The sequence below is a fragment of the Drosophila mojavensis genome, unplaced genomic scaffold (assembly GCF_018153725.1).
Source record: "Drosophila mojavensis isolate 15081-1352.22 unplaced genomic scaffold, ASM1815372v1 contig_36, whole genome shotgun sequence".
Lineage (NCBI taxonomy): Eukaryota > Metazoa > Arthropoda > Insecta > Diptera > Drosophilidae > Drosophila > Drosophila mojavensis.
In genome coordinates this window covers 16,976,612-16,992,688 of record NW_025318858.1, presented here as the reverse complement: position 1 = coordinate 16,992,688, position 16,077 = coordinate 16,976,612, and the positions used below count along the sequence as shown (strand labels likewise).

Here is a 16,077-nt window from a genome sequence, read left to right as displayed (position 1 = left end):
ACGAAAAAATGTCTATAGCTGACAAATATTGTGGATGCACATATGTAAGCAACAACGAGCTATTTGATAACAAATCATATCGATATATTTAGAATATCGCTTGAATGCAATGTTAGAAAACGTTCCATTTATTTATATTTTATTATGTTTATGTTCTCTTGTTTCGTGGAGTTAAAAAATAAACAAGACAAATACATTTTATTTTGAATTAAAAAAGCGAAGTCGTAAAGTCACTTTATCTAATAAACTAATAATAAACTTTATTAGATATTTGTTTTAAATTCTTTTTTTTTTTTAATCTGTAAAATAAGTAATAATTTTAAAGTTCTTTCTCAATGTCTACAATTACTATATAACTAAAAATTGAGTTTGTGATTTGATTTTATTTCGCATTATCGTAAAATAAATTACAAAATAAAATACATTTCTTGCATATAATTCGTATCCTTATATGACTAAATATTAATGTACTCACAAATGTTGGGTTAAATATTGCGCTCTTTTAATATTCTTATTAATCAAAACAAATCTATTTAGATGCATGCCACGCCCCATACAGTTGTGCTGTGCCTCGATTCGATCAAGTATATATATATAAGTATATAATATATGAACTAATTCGAAGCCATAAGGAAATTACTTAACATAAATGAAATCTAGTAAAATAAACAAACAATATTAAATTCGTTACAAATTTACAGAATAAGTCTTAAGGGGCGCAGATGCTGTTAAAATTTTTAGTCACTTTGGAATTCATTGAGAAAAGTCGATTTGTTTGTCGTGACTACAAATACCAAATTACAAAAAATTATATTGTTCCATATTTAAGCATTTTATACAGTGCAATTTTATATTTATTTTTTGTTTTTGTTTTTGGCAATTGGTTACGCGCTGTTGTAGTTGTTAGGCATATTTTAAAAGACATCCAAATCCTTGACTGCAATCGGTAGTATTGTATACCATTGTGTGTATATATATAAAAAGTGGTCCTTAATTCGAGACGTGGTGTGTGGGTGTGTGTGTGTAAAAGACATTAATTATTTTCTTTAAATTTTGTTTTGTTTTTGTTGTATGTTTCATTTAAGTATGCGGCTTTCGTTAGATTTTGGTGCAACTTTCTTGTAAAGTTAGTCAAATTATAGCAAATGGAGTTTAAGTCATAAGAAATTGAAGTTGTATAAATTGAAGTTCGTTTAAACAAATTGTGTTGACACTTATAGGCGCGACTCTTTCAGTTTTACAATATCTTAGTTTCGTTTCTTTGTGTGGGAAGGACAAGTCGGTACCGCTACGGCTTCTACACAGAATAGAATACAGTTTTTGTTTGTTTAGTTTTTAATAAGCTAATATAAATCACGATAATATGGCCACGCTGCGTCGCGGTCCGCCCTGGCTGACATTGTCCATTGAGGACCATTTCTTGATGCCATTCTTGAGCGCCTCGGCTGTCACCTTGTCCTGCATGACGCGCGACATGGCCTCCAGCTTCTGGGCGCGCTCCTTCGACAGCGGCTCAGTGGGAAAGTTGAGCTCATTCGCTTCGGCAAGCGTGCGCAAATCAAAATAATATTTGGCATAAACGGAAGAGGGCACATTTATGTTGAACTGCAACAGCTCGAGAAACTGACGCTCCAGCTCATTCATATCCTCGACCGTAATATCCTTGAGTATCTGGCAGTAGTCGACATTCCAAACTGCCTGGTCATCCCACACCTTCGAGGCAAGCAGTATGGCACCTGCAGCAGACAGAGATTAACAGTATTATTGACATTTTTCAGAGCAATAGACTCTTCTGCCGTGACATACCTAATACCATGCGCTTCCAGTTGCATGGCCCCACATCTAGTTCCGCATAGGTGAGCAGACGTTCCAGATAGACTAGCGTTATGATCGCGCACTCGGCCGTCAGCTGGGCGGCATTGAAGAGCGTGCGCACAAACTTGTAGATCTGTCGATGCTCAGGATTGAGAGTGTCATAGTTGTCGGGCACATGATCGTGTGTTAGGGGATGCAGCTTCTCGTCGAAAATGTCAAGACGTCGATCGGATTGCCGATTCTTGATGTGATAGTAAATGGCCAACGAAACACACTTGACGGTGTTCTTCAGATTTGGCTGGGATACGGTGCTATCATCTAGATAAATTGTGGAGCACGAGGAGCTCTTTTTCAGTCCGCCACCTCCAGTTATGCCGCCACCGGAGCTATTGGCCCCAGGCGTATTGGAGCCGCCGCCACCACCACCACCGCCACCCATGCTGTTGTTTTGTTGTGCAATCTGATGCTGCGAACGCTTGCGCGACATTCCACCATTTTCCACTTTGGAGCGCTCCAGAAACATGGTTGCTGCCGTTGGATCCACTGAGGGATCCTCCTCACCCTCGAGCGCCTCACGCTCCGAGATGTGCTGCAGATTATGTTGGTTGTTGTCCGTATCGCTGTTGCCCTGCTGATGATGTTGTTGGTGATGATGCACGGACATTGCGACGCCACCAGTTCCATGATGGCCGTCCAGCTGATGTTGGGATGTGTGCGGCAACTGATGCCGCTCCTCAAACACTGGCGGTATATCCTTCGACTTGCGATCCGACTGCGGACTCGAGTAGGCGCAGCACGAGTTCTTGTTGCCCATGATGATGCACCACAAATGCCGTCAAAAATAAATGCAACTGCCTAGCGTTTGACTAGTTTTCCGGCTTCTTCTTTTGTTCGCCCAACCTCTTTCTCTCTCTTTCGCTCTTGCTTACGCTCTCTTCGGTGTCGCTTAGACAGCGCCTCGCTACACTCAACTTGGGGCAGAATTGGGTGCTCACGCTCTGGTTTTGCGATTTTTGGCACTTGCTCGTTTGGGTTGGATACTTGGAGCGTTTCTTATGAGCATGGCGGTGGCGTATCGTTCAACAATAACTGCTGCAACTGCTGCTGCTGCTGTTTGTAAGTGCCTGCAACCAAGCGCCAGACAAGACTATAAAATCTGCAAATACATTAAAACAGTTGTTACTATACCAAGTAGTATGAGATAAGCCCGGATTTAATGGGCCAATTGCTAAAACAGCTCTGTAGCTGTAGTCGTAGCTCTAATATGCCTGTAAATGGAAATTATTCTCAACTCTCGATAAGGTGTACTCTTTTTAAGATAAATGATGATAACGATGCTTCTCGATTACCCCGCGATAAGATTTCGTTTGCGCCTGTTTATTTACAAAGCTCTGGCGCTTAGATTATTAGTGCAAAAAAATTAATTAAGCCCAGGCACGACACTCGCTTGGCATGTGGGTGGACGGCGCCGCAAAGGCGTGCCAAGGTAGTCGAGCACTGTTGCTTAATTTGGTAAAAGGAAAATTAAGCAAAAAAAAAAAAAAAAAAAAAAAACACGAGCAATATTTTATGGGGCGGGGCTCGTTTTTATGGTCAGGCGGTTTGCAGTTATAGCTCAGTTTTAGATTAGTGTGCCGCAATGTCACTTGAGCGAAACGTGTCGCCTATTAAACATTAATCATGGCCTTTTTCACAAATAACAAATAAACAACAACAAATACATTCTCCAATTTGCCGCTGTGTGGATGGCAACGCCATAGGCAAAAACTTCACTCACACGCACATACACACACGGTACACACATGCACATATATCTATATATTGACGTACACAGTGGAGTAGTTGAACTAGTGTTGTTATTAAAAGCTTTTTATTCAATTATTAACGCTGCAACATCGTTTACTTTTGTGCACTCAATGCAGCACATCTCAATAATTATATCGACATTTTTGGTAGAAAGCACTAGCGAAAAAATTGGTTTTTGTTGTGCAGCTACTTACAATATACTGACAGTAAGCACGCAACGTGTACATGGTACCGTTCTCATGTTACGTTTACAAGCAATCAGCTGACCATGTTATGCTCTGCTGGCACTGTTAACTAACGTTTAGAATCATGGTAATTGAATTTCGATACTAACCTATCGATTTTATGACAATTTAAATAAACGTTTAATTGAAAAGTCACATTTAATAGGTTTAATAATATTTTTATTAGTATATTAAAAGTCATATGGTGTTATTATAATTTCTTGAAGGTTTTTCGTATTAAGCACACAGTTCAGCCATTCATTTAAGTACTTTTAACCCGCTGATAAATATGTGTAATAAACATTTCGAGTTTAACGGAAAAATTATAAGAGAAAAGTTCAAGAAATTTTTGCGCAAGACTTTTATAGTAAATGAAACTAAATTATTTACAGTTTAGCGTGCAGTATGTTAGCTATAGGAGTATATTTAGTGTTGTGGTGGCTAACAAGTAATTGTAAACCTGTGCACATTTATTTACACAAAAAACCTATATTCTGTTACTTAAGTTTTTATCTTTCTTATGTTGTTTTTCTTTTTTCTTTGGTTTGATTAAGTATAACATATGTATGTATTATGCATTATAATAGTTTATACTTTAAATGTAATGATTGCTTTGAACTCATATTTATACATAATTTATTATTTTCGGATTTGCACATTTCAAAAGGAAAATATCATTTATGATCTTTTAAATTCTTTAAATTCTTTTTAAAGCATTTGAACCTTGATAAAAGCTTTTAAAATAGGTTGGAATCCTTTAAATTCGTGCATAACATATATTTTGATTTTATGTAATATATATATATTCATCGTACTGAATTTTTATTGTTATTTTATTTATATGTATATGTGTTTATATGCATGTTAAATATTTATTTGTTTTGCTACAAAACTACAATTCGCTAAGTAACTTTTAAAACATACACGCCTGAATGTATTGTTCCACTAACCCATATAACATATACATACATACATGGAATATCTAGAGCAAAAGTTCTTTGATTTCTCATTAATAGATATGCGGCAGATCCTATTGAATTTCGCATTTACTCGTGTCGCTCACTCTCACACACTCAGCCAAATTATGGCACTTTACAGCCCTGAGGCGCATTGTGTGATCGAGTGAGAGGTCCGATGCGGACATTAGGTTCCATCATACACCATTTTGTTTTTGCTTACTCTCAGCGCACTCTCTCAGTTGTAAGGAAGAGCTTGGTAATTGTGTTAGTGTTTGCTACGCTCACACAAAAATACTCAATTTCGCCTGATTCATTGTGGAATGAGCAACAAAGCGTTGACTCTTGTGTGCTTTTTCACGCACACTTGTATATGCAAAATAACATTCATGCGCCTGTGTGCGTAAGTCTTGCTGTTTATTCTAGGTGCTTGCTCTACATAAATATGTATGTATGTATCTTTCTGTATGGTTAGTGATTTGTACACTATGCTTGTTAACAGATTTTAATAACAATATTTCATTAGGCTTTCAAGCCAAGCAACTGGAACTGAAGGAGCTGCACAGACATCTAAATGGCCTGTGTCCTACATCTTATGCATTAATACAGCGTTCATCTTTAGCTTCTCTTCTTCATTCCTTTAATTTTGTACAGAGTTCTACATAGATATACAAATAGAAACAGTTTATATAGCCGACTATATACTGACCTAATCGCTTTGAGCGTTCAATTTGTTTCGATACACATATCCTTTAATTTGTTATTCAATTTATATACATAATATGTATTCGTATTTATGCATGTTATATATATGGTATATGCTAAATATTTATGTATAGATTAGTATTTACTGTAGCTATAAGATTACACATCTATGTATGTTTGTATGTATGTGTGTAAGTAACTAACTGCATGGTTTCAGATGGCTCATACGGCAAATGGGTTTTGGCCCAACTTGCATTGTTTTTACCAACTACAGTAGTTAATTACAAGTATTTACTACCTTAATAAAGCTATGATCCCAATTTCAGCTGATAATTTGGTACCTTACTGCTAAGCACATTTACCACTGTCCTTTAGGTCCGCCCCATTGAAACGCGCGCACAATCTACAATCTACATAGAAATCTTAGCTGTTTATGGATTGGTCGTAATAGTGCTAGTAGCAGGGACTACCCCTAACGCTCGCTGTCCAGTCTGTCGTCTGTGTCGCTGTGCTAAAGGGCAATGGTAAATCTTAAAAGAATGGTCCCGCTATCAGACATTTTGAAAAACGTTTAAAACATTTTAGTTTGGTTTCTTCTTCGAGTACGAGAAAAAACACACACAATCAAGAAATTAAACAGAAAAGAATCATCTAACATATAAACTCTGGTAGTTATTTGTTATCTATGTTTTTTTTTTGATTTTTTTTTTTTTTTGTAAACATAAGCTTTGTTCACGTATAAAAATAAATATGCACTTTCCGACTGCAGATGTGCCATTACGAGTATGCTTTAGATAGCATATATATATATATATATATATATATATATATATATATATATATATATATATATATATATATATATATATATATATATATATATATATATATATATATATATGTATATATATAGTTTCCTTAACATTCATATATATATATATGTATATGTATGTATGTTTGTACGTACATACGCTATAGTTATTGTATGTATCGATTAGGTAGCCATGTGCATATGTCGAGGGAATTCAAGTTAAGAAGTTTTAGATAGTCTGTTAGAGGTCTTTTAGATTATAACACAAGTTAGTATAGCTAATTCAATATTTCAGGTATTATTTGCCATATCAGTTATCATTTTAGTTTTTATAATAGTTAGGTACTTAACATCTAGACATCCTCTCCAAAATGAATAAAAATAAATTGAGCAAAGTTTAGTTTAGTTTAGTTTTTCGAGTGTGCAAAGAAATGAAAAGGTTTTTTTTATAGAAAATAGAAATTTAATAAACATATTAAGATACATACAGAAGTGTTGTGAATTAAAAAACATAAACGTATAATAAATTCCGAAATTCTGTTGAAATCTTAAGAAATTATATATATATATCATATAATATGTATTGGATAAATTTAGAGTTAGGCTCTAAAGTAGTTAAAGTAAATATATATTTCAAACTATGAATTAAGCTAAGTAAATGCTTATTAATTGTTGTTGCTCTGCTTTTGCTGCTGGTTCCTCCTCCTCCTCTTCTTCTTCTTGTTGACAACGGTTTTTAGAAATGTCAACTATTTACAAAATATTTTGTGTACTATATAACCAAATCGTAAAAACACTTTCATATTGTGCCTTGCTCTAATATATATTAACTCTTTTTTAAAACAAACTATTTTCAACAAATTATTTATATATTTATGTATATATAGTTTATATATTATATAGTACATTCATAAATATTTTTATTTTTGTTGTTTTGATTAATCTACTAACATGAAAATATTGCGCGTAAGAAGCTGCACGCTTATAGCCATTGTATAATTATTTCTCTCTTCCTTCCACTTCATTAACAATAATTGTTAAGCAACATATTCTAATTGTTGTTTATACAATTGTTCGAGTTATTTTTGCTTGGTATCATCTGTGCAGAGATTGTAGGTAAAACTATTTATATATGTATGTATGTAGCTATTTATCTGCCTTAACGCTATTGCATATCGCTTAGGGTTTACTTATTTAACGGTTTGTCAAGGATATCTCCATTCAGTTGGCCGCTGCACTCTCTGCTGCAGTTGCTTCCTTCGGCTCCTCGGATCCGGCTTCCTCTGCAGCGGGCTTGACCCCACCCTCGGCCTGGGCTTCGGCTTCGGCTGCTGCTTCGGCTGCGGCGGCCAGCGCACGCGCCTCGGCATCTGTGGGGGAAAAGCGAAAAGGGATTAGATCAGGCCTGGGACTAATAGAATTATTGCAACTATCAAAATAAATTTAAATTTACTTGTAGATGGGGAAATAGTTTCCGTGCGATATATGTATTTTCAATGTCCACTATAGAGGCATTTTTTTGGCATATTAGTTTTGAAATAAAATGTTTTTTTTTTTTTCCTTTTCTTATGATGTAAATGTAATCAAATTCGCAATATTCTAAAGCGAATGAATTCTTGAGAACTCTAAAGAAAAAACTATTTATTTCAATATCTACACATACATATATTATAGAACAAATAAAATAGATGCTTGTTCTAAGTAAAATTCCCAGCGCCATAAATATTCTCGTCTCGCTATGCAAAATTTTGGAGATTTAGTTTTGGGGTCGTATTCAAGTAGAGGCATTTTGAGTACATAAATTTACTTGGACTTGATTTGATTTTACATCTGACTTTTTCTTCGGCGATCTAAGAGCTCTGCGTAAGAGAATGACGATTTTTGTAATGAAGTATGAAGATCAAACAACAAATAAGTCTTGGCTAAATTAAGGCGCTACGAACTAGGCGAAATGGTATCACGGCATGGTATTTCCTACCTTTGATAGCCTGCTCCTTCCAGATCTTTTTGTTTTCGGATAGACATGCCAGCCAGGGTTTGTTGATGCAGAACTTGCTGCTGGTAGTCAGGCTCTTGCGGGTCATGGAGCAGGTGGCCTTTTTCGCATCGTCGGCATCGTTATCGCTGTTCTCCTCGGGCAATGGCGCCGGCTTCACTTTGATGGCCGGCGCAAGGGGTGTCAGGATGTGCTCGAGCATGTCGGACATGATGGTCATGCTGGGGTCCACAATGAAGTCGATGAAGCCGATTTGAGATTCGGCGACGAGTGTGCTCTTGCGATCGCAGAGCGGACTGAAGGGCAGACCCAGCTCCTTCTCGAGATCGCCCTGCCGAAAGAATTCCTCTAGCAGGAGCATGGTCCAACGATGATGCACATCCCAGTGCTTCGCCGGATGGGAGATATCACAGCAGTGCAGCACCAAGGACAACGCCTTCGACTTGTCTATGGTGGGCTCCTGCAAGGTCAGCAGGCTGCGCATTATCTTCAGCTGCTGAAAGTGGAACGTCATGTCGGTGGCCAGCACCATATCAATAATGAGAGTGCGCAGCTCCTTGTACTCATCCCGGGACAAGTGTGACAATATATTGGCATCCTCCTCCCTCATCAGCCGAAAGCTGGCGCTCACATGATGATTCTCCAGCACCGCCCGATCGTTGTAGAGCAGCGCCGTCTCCGAGCCGGACATCACGTGGAAGTTGTTAGTGGTGCCCGTGTGCTCAAAGTCGTGCAGCAGCGCCGCCAGCAACGAGGCAAAGATCTCCAAGTCCGTCAGCCAGTTCATCAGGCCGGTGTTGCACAGGCAATAGTGCATCGTGTGCATCACATCTACCGCATGCAGATTGTTGTGATATGGATTCCGGAAGCGGCAATAGCCCTCCTCAACGCGATTCAAGAACGTCTCCAGCACTCCGGGCGATATCTTAAACTTGTGCATTGCCCCATATCGATTGAGCAGATCGTAGGCTACGTACTTAATCACCTGTCCGCTGGCTGCCTCGGTCAATGCAAACACGTCGAAAGTCCAGTCGTCTAGATTCTAGAAGTGAAACACATAGATGCAAATTTTGAATATATAAATTAATATATTATTCAAATATTATAAACTGTTTGTTAGTTGATCCAGACTTTTATTTTTTATTTATATATTCAAGTAATGTAACAATGCCCAATGACTGTTACTAAGTGAGGTCTCTCGACTAGAGAGTCCCGATGGATTGCCTAATTAATTATAACAAAAATCGAAAATCTATAAAATTCACATGAATCTACATTTAAAATTTGTAGACTCTAGCTCTAAAGATGTAGAAGATATAATTTTATAACTCATTTTTGAAATCGTTTTTAATCGATAACAGCAAAAATCGATAGCCACTCTATTATATGCGCATGGCGATACGGACTTATATGACAAATGTCAAGTCTCTAGTCTTTAATATCTTCTGAGATCAACACGTTCGGACGGCCAGATAGGCAGACGGACAGATCTAAGTGGACTCAGCTCATTCCCCTGATCAAGAATTTATATACTCTTGGGATCTGCCATGCCTCCTGTCACATACATTTTAACATAGCCATTATACCCGAATTTCACATTTTCAATGGGTTCAGGAGAAATTAGAGTTTCATATAAACTTCGCAAAATATCGAAGACCTAACTAGACTATTAAATTAATAAATGTGGGTAAAATATTTGGCAACATATTCTATCATCTTTCTCATCTCTAAGCTCTAACTCTAACTCTAAACTCTAACTTTTTCCGACATTTACTTACCTTAAGAAGTTTGACTACGTCAGGTGGAAACTGCATCAGCGTTGAGCTGGACACGCGCCTGTAAATGCGATCCACGAATATGCCGGCTCGTATGGCATGGGCAACCGATCGGAATCGGGGCTTCTCGTCGCTTCTGATTCGGCTGGTTGCCATTTGGCGCGTGAAGGTGGAGGCCAACCACTCGCGCACCTCCGGCGGCACCGCATCCGGCTGCACCTCGGAGAGCTCATCGTCCTCATCGGCCAGGCGCCTAAAGGGGTTTGGGTTTGGGGTTTGAAGAAAAAACAATTTATTAGTTCGGTTTCAAATAATACTTTTAAATAAGTTTGAAGTTTTACTTTTTTTTGTTGCTAATAAGTTAAACTTATAAAACAATAAAAATTAATTGACAATTAAAAAATTGAGTAAGCGCAATTTTGTTATTGTTTTTTTTTTTTTTCTTTAGCATTTTGCTTGTGTTAACTAAAAAATTTCAAACAACATAGAAAACAGAAAAGTTATTTTTAAAATCAAATATATATTGTGTTGGGAGGTGGAAGGAAAGTTGTTGGAGTTGGTGCTTGGAAAACCAATTTCTATATATTTCTATTATTTTTTGTGTGTTAAATAAGTGGAACAAAAAGTCGATTTTGATTAGATAATATTATTGAACGGGATGCATCGTAAAAAATAAATAACAATTGACTATAAGGCAACGAACAGAACTAGACGGGCATTGTGCATGCTGGTATGTGTGTGTGCGTGTGTGTGTGTGTTTGTGGAGTGTTGACTAAGAGAATATTTGCTAATTGCATGCCAAGTTCCAGCAGTGCAACAAATAAACGTGCAACGTGCAACAAGACGAACCAAAGACGACGATGACGCCTCCTGCGATAAGAGTTCAACTTCAACTTAACGTTTAGCTTTGTCCGGAACTTAAAGTCCTGGATGCCTGGGAGCACTATGTTATGCTCGTAATTGGCATTGATAACAATTTTGAAATATGAAACTAATTGGTCCATGTGGCAGGTTTGAGCTACGGCAGCCTGGCCTCTCGCAATCACTGCATTTCTATGGCAACGCATTTCCACTCATTTTCCAAGTATTAAGCACACACACTCACACACACACACACATACACACAATAGTTAGCTGGCAAAAAAAATATAATATCATGGTTAGCTCGTTATGGCGCTGAGCTGAGCAAGAGCACTTAAGCGAATGCCATCGAGCTGCTCTGGGACCTTAGCGAAATTAGCGTCATATTCAATTATGCTTAATTAGTCGCAGTGCGGGACTACCCTTAATGTAGCTATGGTATTTGTATTTGCTTGCCCACTGCACAGCTTCAGTCCTCCGATTTCAATGCAAAAGTTCAGCTAGCAAAAGCATATTTAATTATGCGCATTTTAAATATATATAAACATATTTATATATTTTAGGGCTGAGTATTAGGTATTTTCTAGGAATTTTGAAAGTTGAGTGCAGCTTGTCGTAGTCAAAGTTATTCAAAACAGACCTCTTTCATATTGTATAATAAATAGATATAGTAAATATATTTTGAAGCACTTATTAGGTAAGTAATGTGTATCTTAAAAGACTTCACATATTTTTAATGAATTAAAATTTCAAAGTTCCCAAAAAATTTGCAAAATTTTTAATTTTATTTCTAAATATTACAATAAAATATTATTGAACCAAGTTTTAATAAATATTAAATATGAGCAATTCCCTAGAAAAGTCTCCTTTTTTTGTTATTATCTTGAATACGCAATAGATGATGAACTCTATGAACCACTTAACATTTTTCAAGTCTTTTGTTGAATTTTGTGTTCGGCTAACTACACTGCAACCTCAAATTATTTTCACTCTCTTAACACTCTCTCCTAAAAAAAAAAAAAAAAGAAAAGACATCTGGCGCAAAACGAGTATTTCTTTAAGATACCCGAAAATTCCTTTAAGCACTCCCATGTCTTTAATTGTTTTGAGTTAAGTTATCTACTGTCAAAGAGATATTATATAAATAGATTTCCATCAAGTTTTCGTTTATTTCAGCTGGAAATTGCATTTGAATTTGAAAAATGTATGGCATCTCGACTCGTTCCTCATTCCGCATTTCTAAGCTGACTTCCTCTGTGCCAACAAGAGGGCTTTCGAATAACTGAAGGTCTGAAAATTTCTCGTTCGCCTTTCAGCTAGTTGCAGAAATAGTTGAGCATAGTTTGTGGGCTCTTTTAAGCCACACGCTGGCAAAGTTTTATAACTTCGGCCGCAATATATGAGTATGCGCCATCCTGGACACAGCCCCCTCCCCCCATTCTCCCCTCTATATAGCGGGTCCCATAATTTCTGTGAGTACTTGTGCAAGTGCTACGACGACTAACGCAAATACACTTCACTCCTTTTGCATATAGATATGTAGTTATTTTCAGTTTTTTGTTTGCTTGGATAACTACTAAATTGTGGAGTCATTTAACTTGGATTTATTCATGTAATACCATTCCGTTTTCATGGCATGCTCCGCTTCACTGGCACACAACATTCTTTATGAACTGTTTTATATAACTTTTTGTTTTTGTTTTGTTTTTTGTTTTTTTTTTTTAAACTTAGTTTACAACTGTGCGTAGCAATTGTATAACAGTAATTTAGCTGTTCAGTTATACTTTATGTTGGTCGCACCTTTTCTTCTTTTCCTGCGTCTCCTTGGCGCGATACTGAATTATGAACTGTATTAGCTCGACGGTTATGACGCTTTGACGGCTGCTTTCACGCCTCAGGCGACTCATCGCAACGATCACGAAGCTAATGCTTCTGATTCTGCTCGCTAGAGGCGCTGGGCGCTCTGCTATTGCTGTTGCTGCGGCTGCGGCTGTTACTGGTGCTGCTATTCCTTTAACTGTTGTGCTTGTTGTTGTAGTTGTTGTTGCTGGTGTAGACATGGAGCGGCGTTGACTTTGCGTCAATGTCAGCTATTTTTTGCTCTATCTATGCTCGCATTGGCACACTCGAAATTAACCGTAATTTATCACTGTACAGCAGCGCGCGGCAGAGAGTGAGCGAGCGAGAGAGTGGGAGAGCGGCAGTGGGAGAGAGCGCGAGCTTAACCAGTGTTGTTGTGTCACAACAGTTTGCAATTAGCGCCAAATTCGCTTTTAATGATGATAACGGAGCGAGACAGGACGACAGAGAGAACACACGTGTGCAAATATTTGTGCAGCTGTTTTATTTTATTCCTGTATTCAGCTTTTTTGCCTTTATTTTTGGCCTTTCCGCGTTGAGCGTAGTAATCCTTTTTGGACAGCAGTTGCTGCGTCGCGCGTAGTTGGCCCGTTGCGAGTTAAATTTAAACTAAATGTTGTGCCAGGTGCGCGAATGTTCCACAACATCGCGAAACTGGAGCTGGTTGCGTGCCTGTGCCCCAGGCCCAGGCCCAGGCCATGCACAGACCAAGGGCCAGGCTCAAGCCAGGAAGCCACCTACTCAGAGAGAGAGAGAGAGAGAGAGAGAGCCTGTGCGTGCCGCCGCTGCTGCTGCTGCTTGCCCTATGTACTATAGTAATTCGTACACTCAGTACACTCGACCACACGCCAGCAGCAGAGCACACAGTGCACAGGGCTCTGTATGGGGCATATCAATTATGTCAGCAAACAACAAAATAAATAAAAAAAAAAAAGTAGTAACAATAAAAGAAACGGACTCTTTGCGGCGACCTTAGCAGGGCGCAGACAACTTCAGCCCGTTACAACAGCAGCTACAACCACATGCAAGCAGACGCGTATATTATTCTTTTACAACTTATTTTCACAAAACAATTATACAAAATGCTAAAAGGCATCGGCATCAGCAACAGCAACAACAACCACAGGAATAATAATAATAATAGCAGGGCTATAGCCATATCCTGGGCGGCTGATAAACACGACAACATCACGAGCACAAAGGTTTTTCAGGAACTAACTTCCTCTGTAAGCCTTGACGTTTGCCTTATTGTGTTTAATGACTTTGCATGCCTGCCAGAATCTGAAGATGGCGGACGCCGCAACCGCGACGGCACTCAACATTTCGCCCTGAGGTCAGCATTCAAGGCAGAGCCCCTTCCCCAACCACACACACACACACACACACAAACACTTTGTGTAATTCGCCAGCACTTTTGTTTATGTTAGCAATTGCATTTCAATTCATTTCATTTGATTACATTAGTTTTGTAGCATTTAATTTCGCCGCGGCGAATTGCGTGCTACGCATTTGTTAACATCACTTATCGGCACATTTGCATGTTACGAGCATGCGAGCTTGCAGCGCAGTTTGAAATCACGCGAGCATCCATTGAAAAACGCCTGGATGTAGGCAACAGGTGGCGCTCTAGCGTAAAGCGTTTTAATTGAAGATTTCGGTTATATAATATGTGCGTCTCTCTTACACGCATTTAATTGGATTACGCTGAAACGACATGTGAAATCACAGATAGATTTCTATTTAAACAGCTTTAATTAATCTCAATTGTCTGTGCAGACAGTTTCTCGGTCGAATTTTGCAAAACAAAAGCTTCTTAGAAATTGAATCTTTAGCCATTTTCGGCTTAAAGCCATTTGTGGCCTAGCCCAGCGAATGCCTAGCGTAGCATTTTGTGGCTTCGTTACCCAACACTAAAATGCTTGAGCTTGATTTTAAGGCTCATTTGAGGGCAAACCGGGAATGAAGCTCACAGAAATATGCCACTTAATAGTTATGTGTGCAATTTCCTTTACCTCCGCCTCCGCTACCGCCTCGGGCTGAAGCGCGTTTGTTTTTGTTGTTGTTGTCGTCGTCGACGCGTTGTTGTCATTGTCAGCGAGCACGGGAAATTGCTATCAAATTGGCAGCATTGTTTTCTGCCAATGATTTTCCTGTAATCCTGAAGGGCCACACAGAGAGCGGCCGACAGACTGAAGAATGCGGCATCACATGAGCTGAACACAGATGCGAGTTGCGTGCATGAAATCATTACGTTTTGTGAGTTTTACAATGCTGCCGGAGAGTTGGAACTGATATTTGGACTATACAACATGTGAATAAGAAGAGAATGAAGGTGCAACACTTGAGCTATATTTATGGGCAAGTCTCCATTTGCAGGTTTTTGTGACTTGTTATACCCAAAGATGTAAATCTCTACAATATAAAAGACTGTAGGTAAAGGAACTCTAGTATTATTAGCCAACTTCACATATTGTTGAGGCAACCCTCGCATATTTGCACCGATGGCCAGACTGATTAAAGTGTGTATTCGCTGTGTTCGGCTGTTTTGTATTGTCAAAGGAAGGGAACAATGGCTCGGACATCAGCTGAAAGGTCCTTGCAATTTAATGCGCCTATTTCACTGACATCCTATGTGCGTGTGTGTGCGTCTGTGTGTGTGGGCCCATGGCTGCTGCTGCTGCTGCTGCTGCTTATGTGGCAAAAATTGTCAGTTAACATCATTTATTATTGATTTTCCCTTTGTATGGCCGTGTTTTGCTGCCTTTCAAAGCATTTTTGCTGCTATGGTAAATATTCTTTTTGGGTCACTTAGTCGTACTGCTGTCCGCTGTCTGCTGTTCCTAATGTTTCACGCGAAACATGATTGATGAGTGCGAGCCGTTATATCCATATAAATGTTCTACTGCCCACAGAATTTTTGCTAACTGGTACGATTTCGTTGGTATATAACTGCTTAGAGACATCTATGTATCATGGAGCGACCTTCAACTTAACAGCTTGACCTAATTTCACTCCATTCCGATTCCAATACGCGTTCGCCGAAGTGAGAAGAGGATATTGGTGTGCTGGCAATGTTCAAACTGGAGCTGGAGCTGGAGTTATATTACAGCAGTTTGGTAGATGGAAGCCCTCCCAGATGAAAGTACGCATCTTGGGACGTGGCAAGTAGAGGCGAACTGGGTTTTATTTAGCTCAATAGTTGGTACAATCCCTTGGGGGGTTAGCCAGCCGGAAGAAAGCTGTAAATTTCACACCTTTAGTGTGGGGA

General features: G+C 38.7%; 2 protein-coding genes across 13 annotated transcripts in view; both read right to left on the bottom strand.

Annotated features, from left to right (window-relative positions):
* Positions 1–706: 706 nt before the first annotated feature.
* Positions 707–3,833, bottom strand: LOC6577046 (cyclin-Y-like protein 1). 2 transcript variants are annotated; one of them, XM_032728831.1, is made up of 3 exons: positions 3,816–3,833; positions 1,807–2,971; positions 707–1,736 (listed from the first exon to the last, which is right to left on the bottom strand). In XM_032728831.1, the coding sequence occupies exons 2-3, from the start codon at positions 2,627–2,629 to the stop codon at positions 1,354–1,356; spliced, it is 1,206 nt and encodes a 401-aa protein (XP_032584722.1). In that variant the 5' UTR covers positions 2,630–2,971; positions 3,816–3,833; the 3' UTR covers positions 707–1,353. The 2 variants fall into 2 exon arrangements, with proteins under 2 accessions (XP_032584722.1, XP_002003021.1); XM_002002985.3 differs by lacking the exon at positions 3,816–3,833 and adding an exon at positions 3,646–3,809.
* A 3,673-nt stretch (positions 3,834–7,506) lies between these two features.
* Positions 7,507–16,077, bottom strand: part of LOC6577043 (calcium/calmodulin-dependent 3',5'-cyclic nucleotide phosphodiesterase 1) — a 101,324-nt gene continuing 92,753 nt past the window's right edge. For 9 of the 11 annotated variants that reach the window (XM_032728813.2, XM_044008876.1, XM_032728811.2 and 6 more), the window contains 3 exons: positions 10,092–10,341; positions 8,296–9,355; positions 7,507–7,687 (listed from right to left, as the gene is read on the bottom strand). In XM_032728813.2, coding sequence (XP_032584704.1) covers positions 7,539–7,687; positions 8,296–9,355; positions 10,092–10,341 — 1,459 coding nt within the window. In that variant the 3' untranslated portion in view covers positions 7,507–7,538. Of the gene's footprint in view, positions 7,688–7,941; positions 8,177–8,295; positions 9,356–10,091; positions 10,342–12,749; positions 14,163–16,077 lie in introns of those variants that run through there. The other 2 variants (XM_002002984.4, XM_032728815.2) reach the window with 2 other exon arrangements.

What these genes read in the sequence shown, in the direction of transcription:
- LOC6577046 (XM_032728831.1), bottom strand. Translation starts at nt 2,629, where the DNA reads ATGGGCAACAAGAACTCGTGCTGCGCCTACTCGAGTCCGCAGTCGGAT. An exon ending in CTGGAAGCGCATGGTATTAG is followed by an intron (nt 1,737 to 1,806) that starts GTATGTCACGGC and finishes TGTCTGCTGCAG; the next exon opens with GTGCCATACTGCTTGCCTCG.